The following is a 20,367-nucleotide window of genomic DNA, read 5'->3' as shown; positions in this document are numbered from 1 at the left end:
GAGAACCCCCATATTGCGCACCAGGTCTGTCTGGATCAGTGCCACCCCATCCAGCACCAAAGATGATATAGTCCTAGAATTGGTAGGCCCCAAAACCCAAAGCCACTCACTCTTGCCAGGGTTCAGCTGAAGCCTGTTGTTCTCCATCCAGACCCTCATAGCCTCCAGACACCAGGATAGGATGTTCACAGCATCATTTAATTCACCAGGGGCAAAGATGATACCTCACCCCATGGTGATGGATGGGCTCGCACAGCAGTCTCATGTAGCTGCTGAATAGGAGAGGAGAGAGCACCGAACCCGACAACCCACATAGCAGGGCCAAGCATGGGATCTCTCCTCCCTGATCACCACCGACTGGAATCAACCCTGGAGAAAGGAGGTGAACCAGCACAACACAGTGTCGCCCACCCCCAATCCCCTGAGCTGATCCAGAAGGATACCATGGTCAATGGTATTGAAAGCCTCAGAGAGGCCAAGCAGGACAAGGATGGATGCACAATCCCCATCCCACCCTCACCAGGGATCATCCAAAAGTGCAACCAATGCCGTTTCTGTCCCACACCCAGATCTGAATCCCCCCACTGAAAGGGATCCAGATAATCCACTTCATCCAAAGTCCTCTGAAGCTGCTGCACAACCACCTTCTCAACCACCTTCCCCAGAAAGAGGAGGTTAGAAAATTGTCCAGTGCAGTGGGGTCCAGTGATGGCTTCTTGAGGAGGGGGTGAACCAAATCCTCTTTAAGAGGTAAAGGAACAACCCCCTCACTCAAGGAAGATTTAATCACCACTAGAAGCCACTGACATGACACCACTCAGGCTGCTTTAACAAGCCAGGAGGGGCATGGCTCTAAGGAGCAGGTGGCTGAGCTCATAGTCCTAAGGACACTGTCCACTTCCTCAGGCCCAACAAGTTCAAACCATTCACAGATAACTGGGCAAGACTCATCTCCAGGCATTTCCTCCAGACCTGCAACAAGGCCAGTGTCCAATTCCAAGTGAATTCAAGCGACTTTGCCCAACAGATGATGAACAAATTCTTCCACAAGCCCCTGCAGGAGGTTCTCCAAGCCCCCTCTACTCAAGAGGGCACATGCCACCCAAAACAGGACCGTGGGATGGCTATCTATGGATGCAATAAGAAGTACTGGTGCTTCACTGCCTTTACCATCACAAGGTAGGTCTTAATAGCAGCTCTAACCCGTGTTTGGTCAAGTTTGTCCTTCGTTGAGTGCCAGCAATGCTTTAGATGTCTCTTCTCTCTTTCATCTCCCTCAACTCCTCCATGAAACACGGGGAGTGATGGGATCCACAAGAGGGGAGAGGTTGCATGGGCATTGTTGTTGTTGTTTAGTCGTTAAGTCGTGTCCGACTCTTCGTGACCCCATGAACCATATTGCGCCAGGCCTTCCTGTCCTTCACTGCCTCCCTGAGTTTGCTCAGTTTCATGCTCATGCATGGGCATGACCTGATCCAAAGCCTTGGCCACCCCCCCATTCCAAGTGGCGACCAAGGCTTCAGATAGACTCTGCATCAGACCAGCAGGAACAACCCCCAGCTCCCTTTGAAACCTATCCAGGTCCATCAGTCACTGGGGCGGACCAATCTAATGGGTCCAACCTCCCTGCAGTGGGTAGTGGCAATAGAGAACCTCATGGTAATCAGGGCGTGATCTGATGATGACAAGGGAGATACCAAGAGCTCCCCCAATTTTAGATTACATAGCCACTGCTCCAACAGGAACACCAGATCTGGTATATGACCATTGTCCCATGTCAGGCTCTGGATGATCTGGGATAGGCCCATAGCCATAATGGTGGCCATGAACCCCGAAGCCACCTCAGACCCCACTCCTAGAGAAGGCAGATTGAAGTCCTCCAAGACCATAAGTCTGGGGGACTCCACTGCCAACCCAGAAATGGAGTCAAGGAGTTCAGGCAGGGAGACTGCTGTGCAGCAGGGAGGCTGGTACAACAGCAACAATCCCAACTGATCCCTAGAGCCCAGCTTAATGAACAGGGTCTCACATCTGGTGACCCCTGAAAGCCGTAAGGAGGCTGGACCCATTAGATTGGCACGTCACACCACCACCCTTGCCCCAGGATCTCAGCTGATGCCACACCTGAAACCCAGCTGGACATATCTCTGAAAGGGCCACCTCCCCCTTCCAGACCCAGCCAGGTCTCAGTAATACATGCCAGGTTGGCCCTCTCATCGACAATTAGATCTCAGATGAGGGAAGTCCTATTACAGACCGACCTGGCATTTAAAAGCAGCACCCAGAAACCGAGGCTTCTGAAGTTCTGCTGACTGGGTAATAAATAAATGTTTATTATTTGTTCAATGGCTCCTGTTTTCTTTTGTTGATTTTGCTGTCTATTAGATTATTTTAGTCTGGGCTGTGTTTGATTTAATATTTTTAGCTGTTTTTATGTTTTCTCTAGTTTTGTACACCACCCAGAGTCTACTGGAGTTGGGCACCCAATATATTTAAATAAATAAATAAATAAACAAACCGTAACATGAGTTTATAAGTATTGAGCCATCTAAAAATGGCTCAACCCATGGGGTGCTGGCAATAGAGAATCCTGATGGTCTGTCCTCCTGGTGGCTGCTAGTATTGATTTGGAGACTCTGTGTGTAATTGTGTTAGTTACAGGATCCTGCATGCAGCACCATTATGTTGATCAAAGGGAAATTGTCTTATATTGAGTCAATCCATTGATTCCTCTGACCCAGTATTGTTAATTCTAACCAGAGATTTAGGTGGGAGTTTTTCCAGACTTAACTGGAGATGCCAAGATTTAATCTAGAATTTCCTGTGTGCCAAACCTGTCGTCTGTCACAGAGCCTTCTTAAAGAGGGAAAAGTGGGCCTGCAGAAAAGGCCAAGTGCCCTATAAATAAATGAAGGCACTTATAACATCCTGGTTCTTGAAAGAATATAAGAGAAGAGAGCAAAAAGGAGTTAGTAAATATAATTGTTGAAGGAAGGAGCTGCATACTTTGAATCATCAAGAGTCTTGATAGAGAATTAGGGCTTCTCTGCACTGCCTGGTTGCCCTGTTGCCAGGACAGGCCAGCAAACATTTTTTTGAGAGCAAGAATGGATATGAAACTTTTCTAACCTCCCTCTCATTACAAATTGGACCTCTGGGCATAGTTTCCTGCTATGTGTGAAAGTAGTCTTTTCTTCTCAGGTGGACTCAAGAGCTCCTGTCCTCCTTGAGTGGCACACTTTATTTCCTGACAGCTCATCCCAGCAGTCCATTGGCTACTTTGCTGAAGAAAAAAATGCCCCCACCTCATTTTCAAAGAGTTTCTTCAAGAAAGTCTTTTGCTGCTTTCATTGCAATACAGGTAGTCCCCAGGTTAAGAACGCCTGGCTTACAGATGACCCATAGTTAAGAACAGAGCCTATTATAACAAAGCTTGAGTTAAATACACAATGATTTGAGTTCATTACCCAATACCCCTTATACGGTATTATACCATAATACTGTTCTGGCTTACATACAAATTCGACTTAAGGACAGACTTTGGGAACGGAACTTGTTCTTAAACTGGGGACTCCCTGTATTACCTCAGTGGTACAGTAGTTAGAATGCATTTCACATGCAGAATATCCCTGATTCAAAAACCAGGAAAAATGTCAGCAGGACAGGGGGAGGTATTCTTTTAAAATTTAGGGGATAATAAGTCTAGGGGGAGAATCAAGTGACTGTAGAAACAACGAACTGGTGGATCCCTGGGTTTGGTTTGGTTTTATTTTAAAGAAGCTGGGGAGAATGGGAAGGTCAAGGGGAAAAATAGTAATTTAAACAAACAAACAAAAATCATGCTGGGTTTTGAATCAGGGTTATTCTGCGAGAAGCAGGTGTTCCAGCTGCTGTACCACTGAAATAGCATTGCAACAAAGGGAGCAAAGGCCTTCTGAATGAAAAGTTTGGAAAATGCAAGAAAAGAATTTTTATTGCAACACTAGTTGTTGTGCCTCATATATGTGCATTTTGATGTTTTACGTTTGTATATATAAATTCAGTTCACTGCAATTCAATATAACTTAATTCATTATACACAGACACACAGTAAGATGCAAACAGTGGTAGCCTGCAGTCCAGACTGAATATCTTGCAAGCTGCTGCCAAAGAGTCTCATTTCAAACAGTTTTTTTTAAAAGATGGCTTAGATGTAAACTGCTATGAGCCCAGGACAGGCACAATTTAAAAGTGCAATGTGGGTATCCCCTTAGAAATCCTCAAATTATCAAACTGGAAACCAAAATATATGATGAGGTGTTTGTGTGTGTGTGTGTTGTTTAATTTTAGCATGCAGAGTTTGCCTGCATGGGAAGTATTATGGATAACTGGGCCTGTTAGCATTTTAGATTTTCCCATTTTAATGCATTTCAACATTTCTCTTTTAACCAGAATAGGACTGTTCCATTATCTACATTTCTGATTACTTCTCCTGCAAATCAATCTTGACATCTCCCATCCATGTCCTCTCAGCAACACTTTCTGCAACACTTGGCTGCTGATTATACTTATATTAAAATATTGTGCCGTAAAGCACTTCTGTTGATTTCTGTACACCAAGCTTCTTTTTAGGAGATCACTTTACCCCCTAAAATTTGTAACTGGGTTTACAACTCTAGCCTTAGTAAATTCTATGGAATAGGTGTAATTATGATTATTTTTAAGTGCATTATATTTGTAGTTCAAAATTTCTCTAAGGAGTCCATATGCTTGTTATATTTATTTTCCATATGGCCTTTTGTCAAACTATATAGCACAGATCTTATTACTGTTTTAATCTGAAATGTTTGAACTGGAACTCTTTATTAGCAATTACACTGTTGATATTTTGAAATATTTCCTCTATATAAAAAGCTTCTTGCATTTAATAAACTAGCATAGGAAGTAAGGTTTAGCACAGTTCTCTTACTGATGTGCTAACTTATGGTATGAAGGAGCATTTTATTGGGGGGAGAATTGAAAAAGATGACTGCCACCTGTAATGTACAGTGGAACAGTCCAAATTCTGTCCCTTCACTGCATATAATGTAAAACTTAAATCTTAGTTACCTATCGTATGCTGCTGTCCTTGTCTCTTATTTATTGAATCAATGCTTGAAGAAATGATTCAAGGCCATTCTTCTCCTATTCATTGTGGATTTAGTGATAAAAGAAATACATACTGTTTGTCTTGAGATTTTTTTTTCTTTTTGGATGGCTGACCATCTTCTGTCAGACCTGATTCCAGTCCACTTTCCATTTCCTGTCCAAGCACCCAAGCAGCAACTCCTTCAGTGCTCAGCACAAATCTGTTGTACCTGATCATAAAAGTTAAGTAAGCGAGTGGGTAGATAGAGATGCATAACTATGAACTTTGAGGAGAGGGGAGATAATTTAGGGTCATGCCCCCATCTCACACACAGACTTAAATAAAATGTATAGAGTGCACCCTTTAAACGCCAGCAGGAAGTTGTCCCAGAGCCAAGAGCAGGGAGTGCATCAGATAGGGCTCTGAACTTGAGACCCTGCCGTGTACTTATTGTGCAAGCTTCTGGGGTGCGTGCTTCTTTCCCCCTCTTGCTTCCTCAGAAAGATGTTTGCGTTCTTGGCTTTACTGGCTACCTTGCTTTCCTTTACAGCGTGTGCCCCCCTACAAGGGACCAGGAGCCGCAACAAGCTTCTACTTGTTTCTTTTGATGGCTTTCGGTGGAATTATGATCAGGATGTGGACACCCCTAATCTAGATGCCATGGTTAGAGATGGCGTGAAGGCACGCTACATCACTCCCCCCTTTGTCACCCAGACAAGCCCGTGCCACTTCACGTTGCTCACAGGTGAGTGTCAACTCTGGAAGGGAAGTGATGGGTGGAAAGGTAGGAGGAAAAACTGGGAATCTGAAATGGATGTGTCACTGGGAGGGAGAGGGCTGTTTACTTATGGTACCTTTCCGGTTGATGAGGTTAAAAGTGGGAATGGGAGCATTTGCCATTCTCACCCTTAACACCAAGCCCAAAAACCGAGCAAAAATTGCATTGTCAAAAATCAGCTATTTTTCTGTTGCAAGGATTCTGACTTGCAAATATATATTCATATGCTAATATACTGATGTCCAGCACAGGTCTTACCTAATCCTCAGTGACCTGACTAGATTTGAATCAAGATGTAATTAACATGTTGCTCATGTTTCATCAGTAAGAAAATAGAAGCATATTTCATCATGTGAATCTTTATGTGCTATATATCATGTTTGTTTTGAAGCACTGGCAATCCGGATCTCAGAGGATTATTTTGATAACCATTTTGTCTCTCAGCACAACTCCCTTCCCCAAACTCCCCCATGTTCCTGAAGATCACAGCTGGATGGTGTAAATTTTATTGTCTGCTCTGGCCATTCGTGAAAGCACTGGAAAAAGTTGAATTGTCTGGACCTTCAAATAGTGATAATAATTTAGTAGCTCTGGAGAATGCAGGTTGTTAGTCCTTGCTATAGGAAGGAATTTTTTTGCCCACTATTTTCACACAGAGGAAATGTGCCATCATAGTCATAATAGAAGTATGATCCCTCTGCTGTAAATCAATAATTTAAGGCACTGCACAAATTGTTCTTAAGCTCATTGGTTCTAAGTGTACCATTTCATTTGTTTCCTTCAGAGTGCTTCTAAATTTTAACCTTTCTAGATCTATCTATGGGTCTTAGTTTTTCAGGAACTACACATTTTGTGGGAGATGTCAATATAATTATTAAACATTCAGGCAATTGTAGCTGATGGGCAAAACAGATCCTTCTTCTAAATGTTTCCCAAATGTTCACTGAACAAAGGCATGATTAAAATCCTTAAGGCAATTGAGGTATGCAACTAGTTGAGCTTGACTGATCCCCAGAAGCTAAACAGAGTTGGATCTAGTTCATACTTGGATAAGAGATCTCATCCATGCTTGGATAAGAGACCTAGTTCATACTTGGATAGGAGTCCATGAGGAGATCTTAGAGTGACAATCTAGCCTGGGGATTCAAAACACTCCCAGCAGAAGGCAATGACACACCATTTCTGAATAGCTGCCCAGGAAAGTACATGGACAGGTATTACACAGAAGGAAGGAATGCAGTACATGCCATCCTGAGCTTATAGAGGAGAGGCAGCATATTAAACAAGTCAATAAATGTAGTCACCTGAAATCAAACATGACTTAAGGGAGTCTTTACTTTTTATAATTCAATGAAACCATTTTAGATCAGTGCCTGTATTTGGAGAATACTGAAGCATCAATGACATTATAACCAAGACACAACTTCCCTGGCTCACTTGCCCTGTTATCTAGCTATAGTTTCATGGTCCACCACCTGAATTTTTTCTCTTATTAAAGAAATGCAGGAGTAGAGTTCTAGAGGTATCCAAGGGTGGCGACATCTCTAGGAGTTCTCTGACATCTGCCTCTGAAGAGAGATCATTGCCATAGCTGGACAGGTATGGAAGAGAGAGAGCTGCCAGGCAGTAGCAGAGGCCAAAGAAGAACTTCAGGTAGAAGAAACAGAAAGCAAGTAAGGGCTGAAAGGAAGAGGGCTAGGACTGTAGTTCCACTAGGTCTGTGTCGTCAGGTGCAGGTCTAGGACCTCAATGCCCAAAAAGCCACTCCTCCCCCCTTTTTTTTGTCTGTCTTTTTGTTTAATTCCTGCCCTGCCCTTTCTTCATCCCCCAAAATCCTTTAAATGGTGAAAAGAGGCAGCAGTAGAAGAGAAAATGTTCCAGAAAGGAAAGTTGCAGGGGAAGGGAATTCCGAGAAGTGTGGCATCTTGCCTAAACTTCCCTCCCTCCTGGCAGTGCCAAGGCAGTAATTTCATGATGGCAGCAGGGCCTTGAAAGAATAGCCAGGACTGTGACCAAGGAAGCTTTGTTTAGGTCTCTTGGTCAGTCAGAAAAACAATTCCAAGCTTCTCTCTCCCCTGGCAGGAAAGTACATTGAAAACCATGGAGTGATTCACAACATGTGGTTCAACACTAGCACTGGACAAAAACTGCCTTATTATCAGACCCAGCGGAGGTCTGACTGGTGGGACAATGGAAGCCTCCCCATCTGGATCACAGCACAGAGACAGGTAAGTCCCAAACCATAAAAAGAAACCTTCTCATCCAACATATTACTCAGGAAGAATGCATCCCTATTTTTAATGACTTCATTTTGCAACCAGCCTTAAGCATCATATCAGACATTTTGTAATGGCACAAATTCTAAAACAAAAAAGGAAACATAAGTTGTTGCAAATATTTTGGGGATTGCCTCCTTGACATCAATAGATTGGGTTCTAATTGTCAAACAATTGATGTTAATTAATTTAGAATCAGTTCTTCAAAACAGATCCTGAAAAAAATGGGCAATGAAAAGAAAAGATACTTCCTGAGATGTGTGTGGAGGTTTGCAGATAAATCTATTAATTTGTAGAAGCCAGAAAAAGGGAGAAAAAGGATTCGGAAACTAAAATAAAATGGGAAGAGGACAAGTAATTGTGTGAGAGAAATAATGTATGTATTTTAAGACTGGAAGGCAGGTTTTAGGAAGGACCGTAGTCATGTTCTATCATTTCTATTTTGATTACTTACTCATTCTCAGATTTTCCTTCCTTGAATTCAAGTCCATGTATAATTACAGTACTATATATTCATCTCAGTATGTAGTAACTTACATTTGTCCACTAAATAAGCATATACACAAATGCTGATCTAAAGAAGGATTGATACCCTTGTCACATCTTTTAAACAATTGAGATTCTGTAGAATCAGTTCTCTTTGCAGAACAATGTCACCGAATTTGGATTCTTGAACACCCTGCAGTGTTAGCTTTAAATGCAGGACATATGTGGCCCTTGAAGTATGAAAGAAAAACTCTGCCCCCTTCCTCCCTGGATGCTATGACAAACACCGCTCCCCTCAGTTCTGTGCTGACTTTTGAGGTGTAAGCACATTCTGGCAATAAGTCCAATGTGCATCTAAGACTCCAGCCTGCATTTGTATGTTGGGCACATAAACACATAGCCCTGTGGATTGCCTTTCCAACTCATAGGTTTACAATCTTCTCGTTTTAGGGTTTGAAAACTGCCTCCCTGTTTTTCCCAGGAGGGAATGCCACCTACCAAGGAGAAGAAGTGAATGTTAAGAGGGTGGAGAAACTCCTTCACAAGTATGACAATGAGACTGAGTGGAGGCAGAATGTTGACACAGTCATGAAGTGGTTCCATGAGGATGACCTTGACTTTGTGGCCCTTTACTTTGGGGAGCCTGACTCTACTGGACACAAATTTGGCCCAGAATCTCAGCAGAGGAAAGATATGGTCAGCCAGGTTGATCGGACAGTGGGCTATTTGAGACAGCGCATCGCAGAGTATGGCATGAACTCAATACTTAACTTAGTCATCACATCTGACCATGGCATGGAAACAGTCATCAAAGAAGATGAAATTCACCTCCTCAAAGTGGCAAACTTCTCATTCAAGGACATTCAGTTTGAGCTGGTTGATTATGGGCCACATGGCCTACTGTTGCCAAAACCTGGGAAATTAAAACAAGTATATGAAGCCTTGAAAAATGCCCACCCCAAACTCCATGTTTATAAGAAGGAGGAATTCCCTGGAAGATTCCATTATGCCAACCATATTCGCATCACACCTCTTGTGTTGTATAGTGACCCTGGCTACGTGATCCATGGGGTACAGTGCTTTGTCTACATTGTTAATGTAGCACTCTTTATCTCTCTTTATGTGGCTTTTCTTTTCATGCAAGGTCAACATAAAGAATCTTCTTAAGAAGGACAAAGAGGGAGGGTCATATAAAATATTAGTCCAAGGCATTTTGCTTTGAATTATCCCATGCAGATTCCTTTTACAACTTTTGCAACATTATTCACACAGCACTCTCTGCCTTCTTGGGTACTAGCTGACGCATTCAACTTTGCTCTGTGATATGATGCAGACAACCCTATATGTTATTCTCTATGACAGCCTTCCCAAAACATGTATCATTCAAATGTCTTGGAATGTGCCAGAATTCCCAGTGGCCAAAGCTATTTGGGAATTCTATACATTATACTGTAATGCCAACAGATTTGGAAGGCATCAGGTTGGGAAATACAGCATTTTATGCAAGAAGTGACTTTTGGAAACAGCAATATTATACTTAGATTTAGCTTCTATATGCCTAGTTGGAACTACTTTTTTTTCTTTATTTGAAAAACATTCAGACATCCTACTGATCCATATCAAACGTATGTCTGAAGAAACATGCATAGGACTGGCCTGTTAGTCATTATATATACTCACGGGATTCTACTGAATCCAGGGACCACCAAGTCATTACAGACCCTGAAGCATCAGAATTCATATTAGTGAGTTTTTCCTTCTGAGTGCTGCCATTTTGAAATGATGAATTCTTACAACGTGGCTAAGCAGGCTAGATGCTTTCTTTCCCTCTCAAAGAACTTGACCAGCAGAAATTTTCTACTGATGATATTCCTGCCAGGTGTTGCAAATTAAATGCCCCCAAATGAGACACTTAGGAGATGGTATAGAACCAAGTCTGGACACACCAGATCCAAAACTATTCCATTTTTCAACTGGAACCCATCAATTAAGCCAGGGTAGAGCTGGCATAGCTAATTCCAATCCACTTGCCCAATTGCTTTCCAATGAGTTGAAAAGCCCAGCAAAACCATCTCTCCAGTTCTGCACTGACCAGCAGGAGGAACAGTATAGTGGTCCACAGTTTGGATGGCTCTGTGTTGAATGAAGATTTTGCTTAATGTCTTCACATGCAGAAATCTATCTCTTATCTGCCATGCAAGTGGATTGTGCAACTAAAGAAACTGAAGGTATTAACAGCTCCCAGTTAGCATGAAGGATCCATTTAGCTGCAAACAGATCCCCTTTTTTTATTATTACAATCACTCTATGTGCATGTTTGTTCAGGAAATAAGAATGCCAAAATAGGAAAAGTCTACTTACTGTAAATCATTTATGCAACAAGATTAACCATGCTCATTTTATTTCTTAATTTACTATTTATATGTGTATTTTTAATCCAATTGTTATTGGAATGATTTTATTGAAAGGGCAATATCTTTTCTAGGCAACCATCTGCTATTGCGGGGTTTTCTCTCTTTCTGATTTAAATAATTTCATTCTAATTCAGTGATGAATTGAAAAACATGCCACATCTTTGCTCTGTTGTTGTATGGGTGAGGAGAATTATTTCAATTACAGATAAAGTTCACTTGCAGGTAATCACTGACAAAAGATCTTGCTCTTTCAATAAAAGGCAAATTGCATGTCATGAGCTGTGCCTTTCCTTCTTTTTCAGAGAATCAAAGTGCAGTTCAATAAAGGGGAACACGGCTTTGACAACGAGGCTATGAACATGAAGACCATCTTTCGAGCTGTAGGACCAGCTTTCAAGCAAGGGCTGGAGGTGGAACCTTTTGAAAGTGTGAATATTTATGCCCTCCTTTGCAAACTCCTGAATATCACACCTGAACCACATGATGGATCCTTGGAAGTCACACAGCACATGCTCATCAAAGACGCAGGTCTGTTTCTTCTGGTTAGCTAACTTTCAATACTGCAATCCACCAATTACTCAATGAACTGATTCAGTCCAGAAAGATTAATTAAAAATCAGTCAAAGAGACAGGGTTATAAATTGTCAGTGACACACCATAATAGTCCCTTATGGAGGCCAAGGTTCCCTAAAGAGTTTGCTCTTTTCTGATCAGGGATAAGCCCTGTTATTTAAGTAGCAGCAGTCTCCACAATCTTTTTAAATTGTACAGTGATGATATCAAACCCCAAAGGACTTGTTGCTTTCACTTATCCGACAAGAAGCACTAAGGTAGAAAGAGAGTCAGCTTTCAAATCTTTTCCTCTCCCATTTCATTCGCTTGCCTAGCCTACCTATAACCATTTCAGTTTATCCCAGTATTAGAGAAGCCAAGAGTGGAAGGAAAGGAAAATACCGTAAATCTTTGCCAAATTCAGGAGGGACCACTAGGAGGGACCAAGTGCATGTCTCTGATTATTCAATGTTTTATCATTATGATGGAGCCCTTAATTGTCTTCTGATCCACTGTATGTTATTGATTGGAACTTGATGGGTGATGGAAAGAAATATTTCCTTGCAGTTGTCAGGCTATATGAAAATTGCTCGTGGACTTATAAAAGAAGGAATGCTAATATAATACAAAACTTATATGAATTTCCCACTATGAAAACCAGTTGGGTCAGCTTCTCATTTTCACACTTTTCCCTCGCCTTGCCACTATTTTTTGTATGTTTCAGGAAGAAGGACTGGAGAGTTACAGGTTTTTCTAGTGAAATATATGCAGTTTCCTGTCATTTCTAAATTCAGGGGGTTTACAGTTAGTGAGAATCAGCTAAATCCTTCCATAATTTCAGATGCTGGCTATGTTTTCAAATCATAATTTAAACAAGCCAGAGTTCCAATCTCACATGAAGGAGTATGAAGGAGCAAGAAACAGGCGTATAGCACCTTAAAGTTCTTGCCACAGTTTATGATTGTAGGGAGAAACCATAGTTCCTGTTATGGGCTTTTGTTTTCCAAATTAGTATCATGCCAATATGCTAAGCTAAACTTGGAGTTCACATGTAATGAGCTCCTCTGCTTACTGCCAACAAAATGCACCTTTGATCTGAAACCAATTTCTCATATTTTATTCAAGCCACCATTTACCCTCTCCCTTGTAGATGATCTCTTACACAGATACCAGTAAAAATTTGACAGCTTCCTACATTTTGTTCTATCTCATGGGCAACCCCCAAATCTAACTTGCCACTTTCCTGGAGCAGGTCAATCTCTCCCTATGGGCCATCAGATTCATCACAATTGCTCTCCATTGAGAGATGTGTGACTGGTAAGATAGAATACCAAATTTCATGACCTGCCTGAGCTTCAATAAAAAATGTATAGGGGTGGGGGGAAGAGAAAAGCTGTTATATGCTCCAGTGGTAGCAGGGAGCCCTCTGCTGGCCACATTTTGACAACCAACCTAGGTGTTGTCCAATGAGAATATGATCCTTGTGAGAGTGAACTGTGGACAACGCTGCATAACTGGGTTTGGAAAGGAGGGCACATATTTGAGAGTCATCCTATCAATACTAATTAATTAATTACTGTTCAGTATGTAGATAGTGTTTGAAAAAAAGAGTAACAGTCTGGGTTAGGGTTAGGGTTAGGGCTCTTGTTCTAACAACTCTTGATGGATTAACCATTTCTCTTTATCTACGGTTTCTTTCCTATAATATGCTTCTTGTGCTGAGACCCATAAAGGCATTTTTGGGCACAGTTTGGGTTTATGTCTATTCCATATTCTCAATATGTCACTTCTAACATAATGGTTTTTGAAATCTACATTAACCTTAACTTTATCGTATCACAGAAAACCATGCCATCCAAACCTCAGATTGTACATTTCTAATTCTAAAATTCTTTTATTTCTCAGCAGTACCACTCTTTCATCCAAACTAAACAGTCAGCTGCAAAATACAATTTTGCATGATTACAATCATGCAATCCCAATCCTCCTCATTCCTTTGCATCTTGGAGGACTTTATATTTAACCCTTGGCTTTTTCTCTTACCATACAAACCTAGATATATCTTTCTGCTGTTGCTTAAATGGTGCATTGGTAGTCAAAACAGGTATTGTTTGAAACAAAAACATCATGGCTTGCTTTTGCATTCAGAAACATCATGGCTTTCAGATTTCTTGATGAATGCCATTGAGCTGTAGACATTCATTGTCCCCACCCCTTGCATAGAAGACCACACATCTTATCTCCCTTGAGTACATTACTACAATAATACCTTCCATCGTGGAACTCAAGGTGGCAAACATAAAGGTTCTCCTCTAAACACTGTCCATATCATCTGCTTAGCTTCAGCAAGTAACCTAAGTTCCTAGATAGAGGCTACTGGAAATCAGTTAGTCCAGAGCTATCACAGTGATCCCAGCCAATTTTAAAGAAGCAGGTGAACAAGAAACTGGACTGGATGAGAGATAACAACTAGTAATCACAGAGAGGAAGAATTTATGCAACCAACATTTAAGAATTGTTTCAAAGAAAGTCATGGAGCAATTAGAGGGTTTTTTAAATAAAAATATTTACAGAACCAGTGTGGGAATACTGAGTGTAACCTGGTCTTTACACTAAGCGTACATTATACCACATGCCTGCCAAACATGTCAGTCTCAGATGTAACTCTTCCCAGGGACACCAGAGTAAAGTCTGTTTGGTGCAAAGGCAAAAAACTGGGCTGAATTTGACCCCATTAATACTGAGGAAGTAGACAGGGTTCTCAGAGCTGTCAAGGAGGAGGAGGAGGAGGAGGAGGAGGAAGAGGAAGAAGAGGAAGAGGAAGAGGAAGAAGAAGAGGCGGAGGAGGAGGAGGAGGAGGAGGAGGAATAAACTTCCCACTTCATCCCCAGCAAGTATATTCAACATTATCAACCTATCACTGTCTCTTAAAGTAAACCAAATACATCTTCATTCCATTCCTCAGCCCATTTTCTATAAACTTATCTCTAAATCTTCAGCTCTCCTTATTAATCAGCAAAGGCCCAGTAAAAATTAACAGAAATACCTAACAACATAAGTATATAGTCCCCGTTTCCATTTAATCCAAATCCCCCTAATCCCTCTCTTTAGTAATTGAAATCTGATCCCAATTAACAATTAAACATTACAAAAAGTTAAAGACTATTAAACACTACCAGAAATAGTAACCCCTTATTTACATATCAAAAATCATAACGTAGATATTGCAAACTTATCCATTACACCCAGTTAAACATTTCCAAAAAGAAGTTTCCAGGCAAGATAACTATTAATCATCACCAGAGATAGCAACTAACTATTTAACCATAACCAAATAAACCAGTTTTGTATTTTTTTTTCCTTCTTCCCAGCAATTCTTAAATCCCATAAAGTTCTAACTTCTGCTTTCTTCTACTATCCTTGTCTTTTCTTTCGGAGTTTTTGTCATCTTTATCCAAGTCCATTTGCAATTTCCATATAATAACTCAAGTAGGTCTCTTATGTTCCAATTTAAGAGGGTAATCCACATCACTCTTTTGATACACTATTTGTATGTCGTTTTTTAATTTTTAAATGATCATCCAATTCCATTTGTAAATCCAATATTTCTATCTCTTTCTTATAGGTTATAATTTTTAAGTCCACCTTAAAGTCCATTTTGGTTATCTTCAAAGGGACTTGTTTCTCTTCAATAACAACTTTTGGTTCTAGTATAGGGTTAAATAGCCCAAGCACTTCATGAGCCAACTTATTAAACATTTCCTTTGAAGTAGCCATCTGGTGCTCTCTAATGATCAACTTTCAAGGTCTTGTTATCAATGGAATGTAAGCAAGAGAAATATTACCATGTGAGAGGATCTTTCTAATTAACTTCAAAGTCTTTCTTTAAATCAATTTTATCCAAGCCCTTAGCATTTGAAAACTTTCCAAAAACAACACTATGATCATCTTTTTGCTGTATGTTGCAAAAAGTAGGGATCTTACAAACTGGGAACACATAATTTTCTTTCTTTTTAAATGGATTGAAGACAGACTCACCCAGTGAATGCTAAACTTGCGGTTCCAAAGGTTTTTCAATCTTAAAGAAACAATTAAAAAAAAAACTCCAAAGTGATTAAAAAGATGAGGCCTGGTCAAACTTGAGTCCTTAAAAGGCTGCATTAATGGCTCAGAGCATGATGGAACCTCGACTCCCAAGCAGCTGCAAAAATATTGGTTTCTGCACAAAAAGCAGCTGTCCGGCGTACATATGGGTAATCTCAAGATCTCTCCTTGATCCAGAGAGAATTTTGGCAGTCCAGATCTTGTATCCAGCTGCCTTTTAGGCCATAATGCCCCCCGCAACCCGTAGAGTAGAAAAAATGTGGGGCATTAGTTCTCCCTTCCTTACTGGAAGTCCCACTAGGGATCATTTTTGTCCTTCTCCAGTCCTTTTCAGGGAAAGTTGTTGAGAAGGTGGTCATGCTACGGCTACAAAAGGCCCTGGAGGAAGCAGGTAATCTGGGCCCTTTTCAGTGGGATTTCAGGCCTGGGTATGGGACCAGAACAGCATTGATCACACTTGTGGACTATCTCTGGAGAGAGTGAGATTGGAGTAGTGCTTTTCATCCTTGCTGTCTTTGATCTCTCAGCAGCTTTTAGTATCACTGATCATGGTATCCTTCTGGCCTGGCTCTGGGGATTAGGAGCTGGGAGCCCTAGTTCTACCCCTCCTTCCGAAGTTGGTTCCAGTTGGTGTTGATGGTGGGGAGATGTCAGCCCCACATCCCCTTTTGTATGGGGTGACTCAGGGCTTGATACTCTCCCCACTCCTATTTAACATCTACATGATCAATATGCTGGTGGTACTCAGCTGCATACCTCCACCTCAGGCCAATTAAGTGATGCCCGGAGGGGGTCTGGATCGGGGTGAAGAGCCTTTGGCTCAGCCCTAGCAACGCTGGGTTTTGCTCCTGTATTCAGTGGTTTTTCATCTTTAGTTCCTGGACCATGGTCACTCACGCTTTGGTCACCTCCCAAACACGTCTTGAAGGACATTCAGAACCTGCAGTTGGTCCAGCACATATGTGGCAGCACAAGTAACTATGAGCTTATCTCAATATGGCCATGTTACGTCTTTGCTTCGCAAGCTGCTCTGGCTTCCAGTATGCTTCCAGATGTAATTCAGGATGCTGGTTGTCACCTATAAAGTCCTTCATGGCTTGGAACTGGAGGGATCCTCTTTCTCCAATTGTTTCCACCCATCCCATCAAGTCTGGCGGGGCGGGCGGGCGGGCGGGCGGGCTCCAGGTCCTGTCGATCAGAAAATGTCATACAGTAGAACCCAGGAAGCATGCCTTTTCTGTCACGATGCCAGTCCTTTTGAACAACATACCACGCAAAGTTAGGGCGGTCCGACCCTGCTGACCTTTCAGAAAGACTTTAAGACCTGGCTATTTTCCATACACGGGGGTCAGGAGAGCAGCTGAGCTCATATTTGGTAGGTGCATGGTTTCCTGGATGGCATTTTTATGTTTTTGCTCGTGTTCCTTATTTATTTAATTTTTATTAGCCACCCAAAGTCACATTTAGTGGGATGGGTGGATAGATATATGAATGAGAGAGAGAGAGAGAGAGAGAACAGACGCATACCTACATACATGCATAGAAAACTGTTCAGCTGTGGCTAAGACATACATTAATTTGAACCAGGCCAGTTCAGCTATTGAGACTTGTCACCATGTGACAAGTCCTTGCAACGTATGGGGTTGCATTTGTAGGCGTTTGCATTTGCCTAGATGTTTTTTCCAGGGAAGTCTGCACAGAAAGAAAAGCAATTGCATTCAACAGTACTTGCTGTCTAGTAAATGTGCTTAGGTTTGTAGCCAGGCTTGCTCTTCTTGATACATCCATGGCCTCTGAGAAGCAATTTCAATTATCCCAGCAGTAAAAAATGTGTCACTGTACTCCTGGAAGTTGTGGCCAGGCACTGGGGCCTCATCTATATCCAATGAGTCATAAGTTAAGCTCTCTGTATGAATGTCTCCCCAGGGACTGTCAGGTTCAGCTATACTGTACAGGCAAATGATATTTGTGCTTTAACATAAGAAATGACAAAAACTCATAATTTTCATTCATAATCGATCTCTAAAGTAAAAATACAGCATCCAACCAAATCTTCTATACAACAGGTTTTTTTAAATTAAAGTGACCTTATAACTTCAATTTAGCATTAGAAAAAGGATCAAAATGCACTTTTCAAGAAATACTATACTGCAATATTGGACTTGGTGCAGTAGTGAAAGTGGTTAGGTCTACTCCATTATATTTTGAACCCCCGACAGACCAATTAAATAAAGGTGCTATGTGTGAACTTTCTAAAAGGGCCCAGGAAGGAAGATTTATATTGAGTGAAGCCATCCAAAATTTGATACTGTTCAGAGGATTCACATATTGGTATAGGTCAAGATTTGGAAAATCAACCCTGGCCCCCCAGCTGACAACTGCATTTTTTTTTCAATGATACCTTTCGTTGTGGATGCAAAAGATGGAGTGCAACTCTGAGAAGAAAGATCACACTTTATTGAAACAATAATCATTGGGTTCCAGTTTACAACGGAAGGGGAACAGAGAACAATAGAAAAAAAGATCTTTTATAAGGATTTTGAATTGTGGGACAGGGAATTCTAAGGCTCCCTGCTTTCACTGCTTGAGCAGCCACCCTTAAGACTATCTGAAGATTCAGGGTTTTCTGAGGAATAGTTTTGTGCAGACTGAGCCAAGGTGGGTAATGAGAAAATATAGAAAGAGGAGGAATATCAACCCAGTGTCTATGAAGAAAGCATCAATTTTTGACTGATGGGGGGGACAGAGAAGAAAGAAAGAAAGAAAGAAAGAAAGAAAGAAAGAAAGAAAGAAAGAAAGAAAGAAAGAAAGAAAGAAAGAAAGAAAGAAAGAGGGAGGGAGGGAGGGAGGGAGGGAGGGAGGGAGATCAGGAATCAGGTTTGAGAGCTAATTAAACAGGGATCAAAGTCTAAGACTTTGTAGTCTTAAGCATTGTAGAAGGGAGAGGCAACCCTGCACATTTCGTGAACGTTAGGTTCAAGCTGGCTGTATTTATTTGTCTGAAAGGAGCAGAAGGAGCTCAGTAGGTGGCACCCCCCCTCCCCCTGCTTGGGTAGCAAGGAACATGTCCAAGGCGAGGTGGTTTTCCTTTTCAGTAGCACCCAGCTGCTCTATTCTGCTCTGTGGCAAATTGGTGTTTTCAGTAATTTAAGCAAGGGCTTGTTCCACCTCCACTGAGATGTTCATTATTGCTCTTTCTAATTCCCAGACTCCTAGCCCCGGAAAGAGTCCCCTTACAGAAGAACGGAACCTGCTGCTTCTTTCCACCAGGGGCTTTGAAGTTCTTCTAGATCGCTGTTGGAGAAGGCGTGCGTGCCCCGGGTTCTCGTGAATGGTTATTGCAGGGCTCGGCATACTGATGTACAGGAACCATAAATGTTTCCTGAAAGGAATTTATGAATTTTCGTCCCACGTTGTCAGAATAAACATGGTTTGATTAGGAAAAAAAGTGGCCAACTCTTTTCCCTCATTTGGGGTGATGGGCAAGGTTATGGGAAAGGGGAAGGAAAAAGAAAGTTTGGGAGCTTTCTGAGATGAAAAGAAGGAGATGCGAAAAACGCAGGCTATGTAAGAGGACAGAGTTCTGGAGTAGGTGCTGGTGTTGTAATGTAAACCAGGTATAAAACAATAACAAAAAAGAGCATACCACTTCTGGCTGACATGGCTTTGTGGCTCTATCCCTCTCTACTGGAACAGGTTCGTGTAAAAGCCATGTTAAGCAACAATAAAACATGAACTACTATTAAAAGGGGGAGGGAATTGCTGTGCCACTTGTCATGCAATCCACAGGTGGTGAAATATCCTCTTCTACCCTTCAGAATCCTCTCCTCTTTTCCACCTGGTCCATCCAGTTTCAGGAGCATAAGGTCGTTACACACCATGAGCCCATAAGTACCTTTGTGAGCAAACCTTCCTTTCCAGCAGCCAGATCACAGGCTGATATCCATGTATTCATTCCAATGAGGATGTGTAGCAAGTGAGCAAACCCTTTTTTCTCCCATCCTGGGCCAAAGATGGAAATCAAATATACAGAATGCATGCATAGAGAGCACAAGGTGCTTGCAAACTCACTACCGATAAGCACACAATTCTTAAATGTGGCTTGCTAGATTCCGTCACATGTCTCATTTTTTGAGATGAAAAGTATGTATGACCTGGACACATATCTCATTAAGTCACGTATGAGGATAGATTTATAGGTCGGCATCCTCCATCTGATATACAATGAAGGCTGGCCAAAAAGCCAAGAAGGTAACATTTTTACTTAAATGTTGACATCTAGTGGCCACATCTATGCATTGCTGCTTACTCTTACCATTGTGAAAAGCAATTTGCTGTCTTGAAATTGAAGTATGTTGGGCACTCATTTTCCCCCAGCAAACTTTATCTACTCCTTTTTTTCTGTGACAATTTATGCCAATTGTCTGAATTTCACCCTTGTTTGCCTAAAAAGGGAGCTGCTTGAGCAGAAATACAAGACCTCTCTTGCCTACCTGTTGTAGCTACCATATTTGCTGGAGTCTTGGATCAAGGAATGAGGACTTTGTGTGGTATAACATTCCTGCACGGATGGCGCTGCTGTTTCTATACATTTCCTTCACATCCGGCATGTGGGCTTTCTGAAGACAGAACTGGCTGATCAGCAACAGA

General features: G+C 41.6%; 1 protein-coding gene and 1 long non-coding RNA gene across 4 annotated transcripts in view; one reads left to right on the top strand and one right to left on the bottom strand.

Annotated features, from left to right (window-relative positions):
- The window catches only part of LOC107326029 (uncharacterized), a 67,215-nt gene extending 61,788 nt beyond the window's left edge, over positions 1 to 5,427 (bottom strand). For both annotated transcript variants that reach the window (XR_003084172.2, XR_015795749.1), the window contains exon 1: positions 5,202 to 5,427. This is a non-coding gene — a long non-coding RNA (uncharacterized LOC107326029). The remainder of the gene's footprint in view (positions 1 to 5,201) is intronic.
- Positions 5,428 to 5,567: 140 nt separating this feature from the next.
- On the top strand, positions 5,568 to 19,189 carry ENPP7 (ectonucleotide pyrophosphatase/phosphodiesterase 7). 2 transcript variants are annotated; one of them, XM_015887243.3, is made up of 5 exons: positions 5,569 to 5,852; positions 7,968 to 8,113; positions 9,098 to 9,718; positions 11,364 to 11,589; positions 18,926 to 19,189. In XM_015887243.3, exons 1-5 carry the CDS (start codon positions 5,612 to 5,614, stop codon positions 18,931 to 18,933), a joined length of 1,242 nt encoding a protein of 413 aa, XP_015742729.1. In that variant the 5' UTR covers positions 5,569 to 5,611; the 3' UTR covers positions 18,934 to 19,189. The 2 variants fall into 2 exon arrangements, with proteins under 2 accessions (XP_087994523.1, XP_015742729.1); XM_088138397.1 differs by lacking the exon at positions 18,926 to 19,189 and having other exon boundaries at positions 5,568 to 5,852; positions 11,364 to 11,627.
- The last annotated feature ends 1,178 nt before the right edge of the window (positions 19,190 to 20,367 follow it).

The sequence above is a fragment of the Python bivittatus genome, unplaced genomic scaffold (assembly GCF_059951505.1).
Source record: "Python bivittatus isolate LINGU-HERP-01145 unplaced genomic scaffold, Pbiv_v1 ctg000220_np1212, whole genome shotgun sequence".
Taxonomy (NCBI): Eukaryota; Metazoa; Chordata; class Lepidosauria; order Squamata; family Pythonidae; genus Python; species Python bivittatus.
The sequence above is the reverse complement of the archived record's forward strand: the minus strand, read 5'-3'. Positions and strand labels throughout refer to the sequence as shown.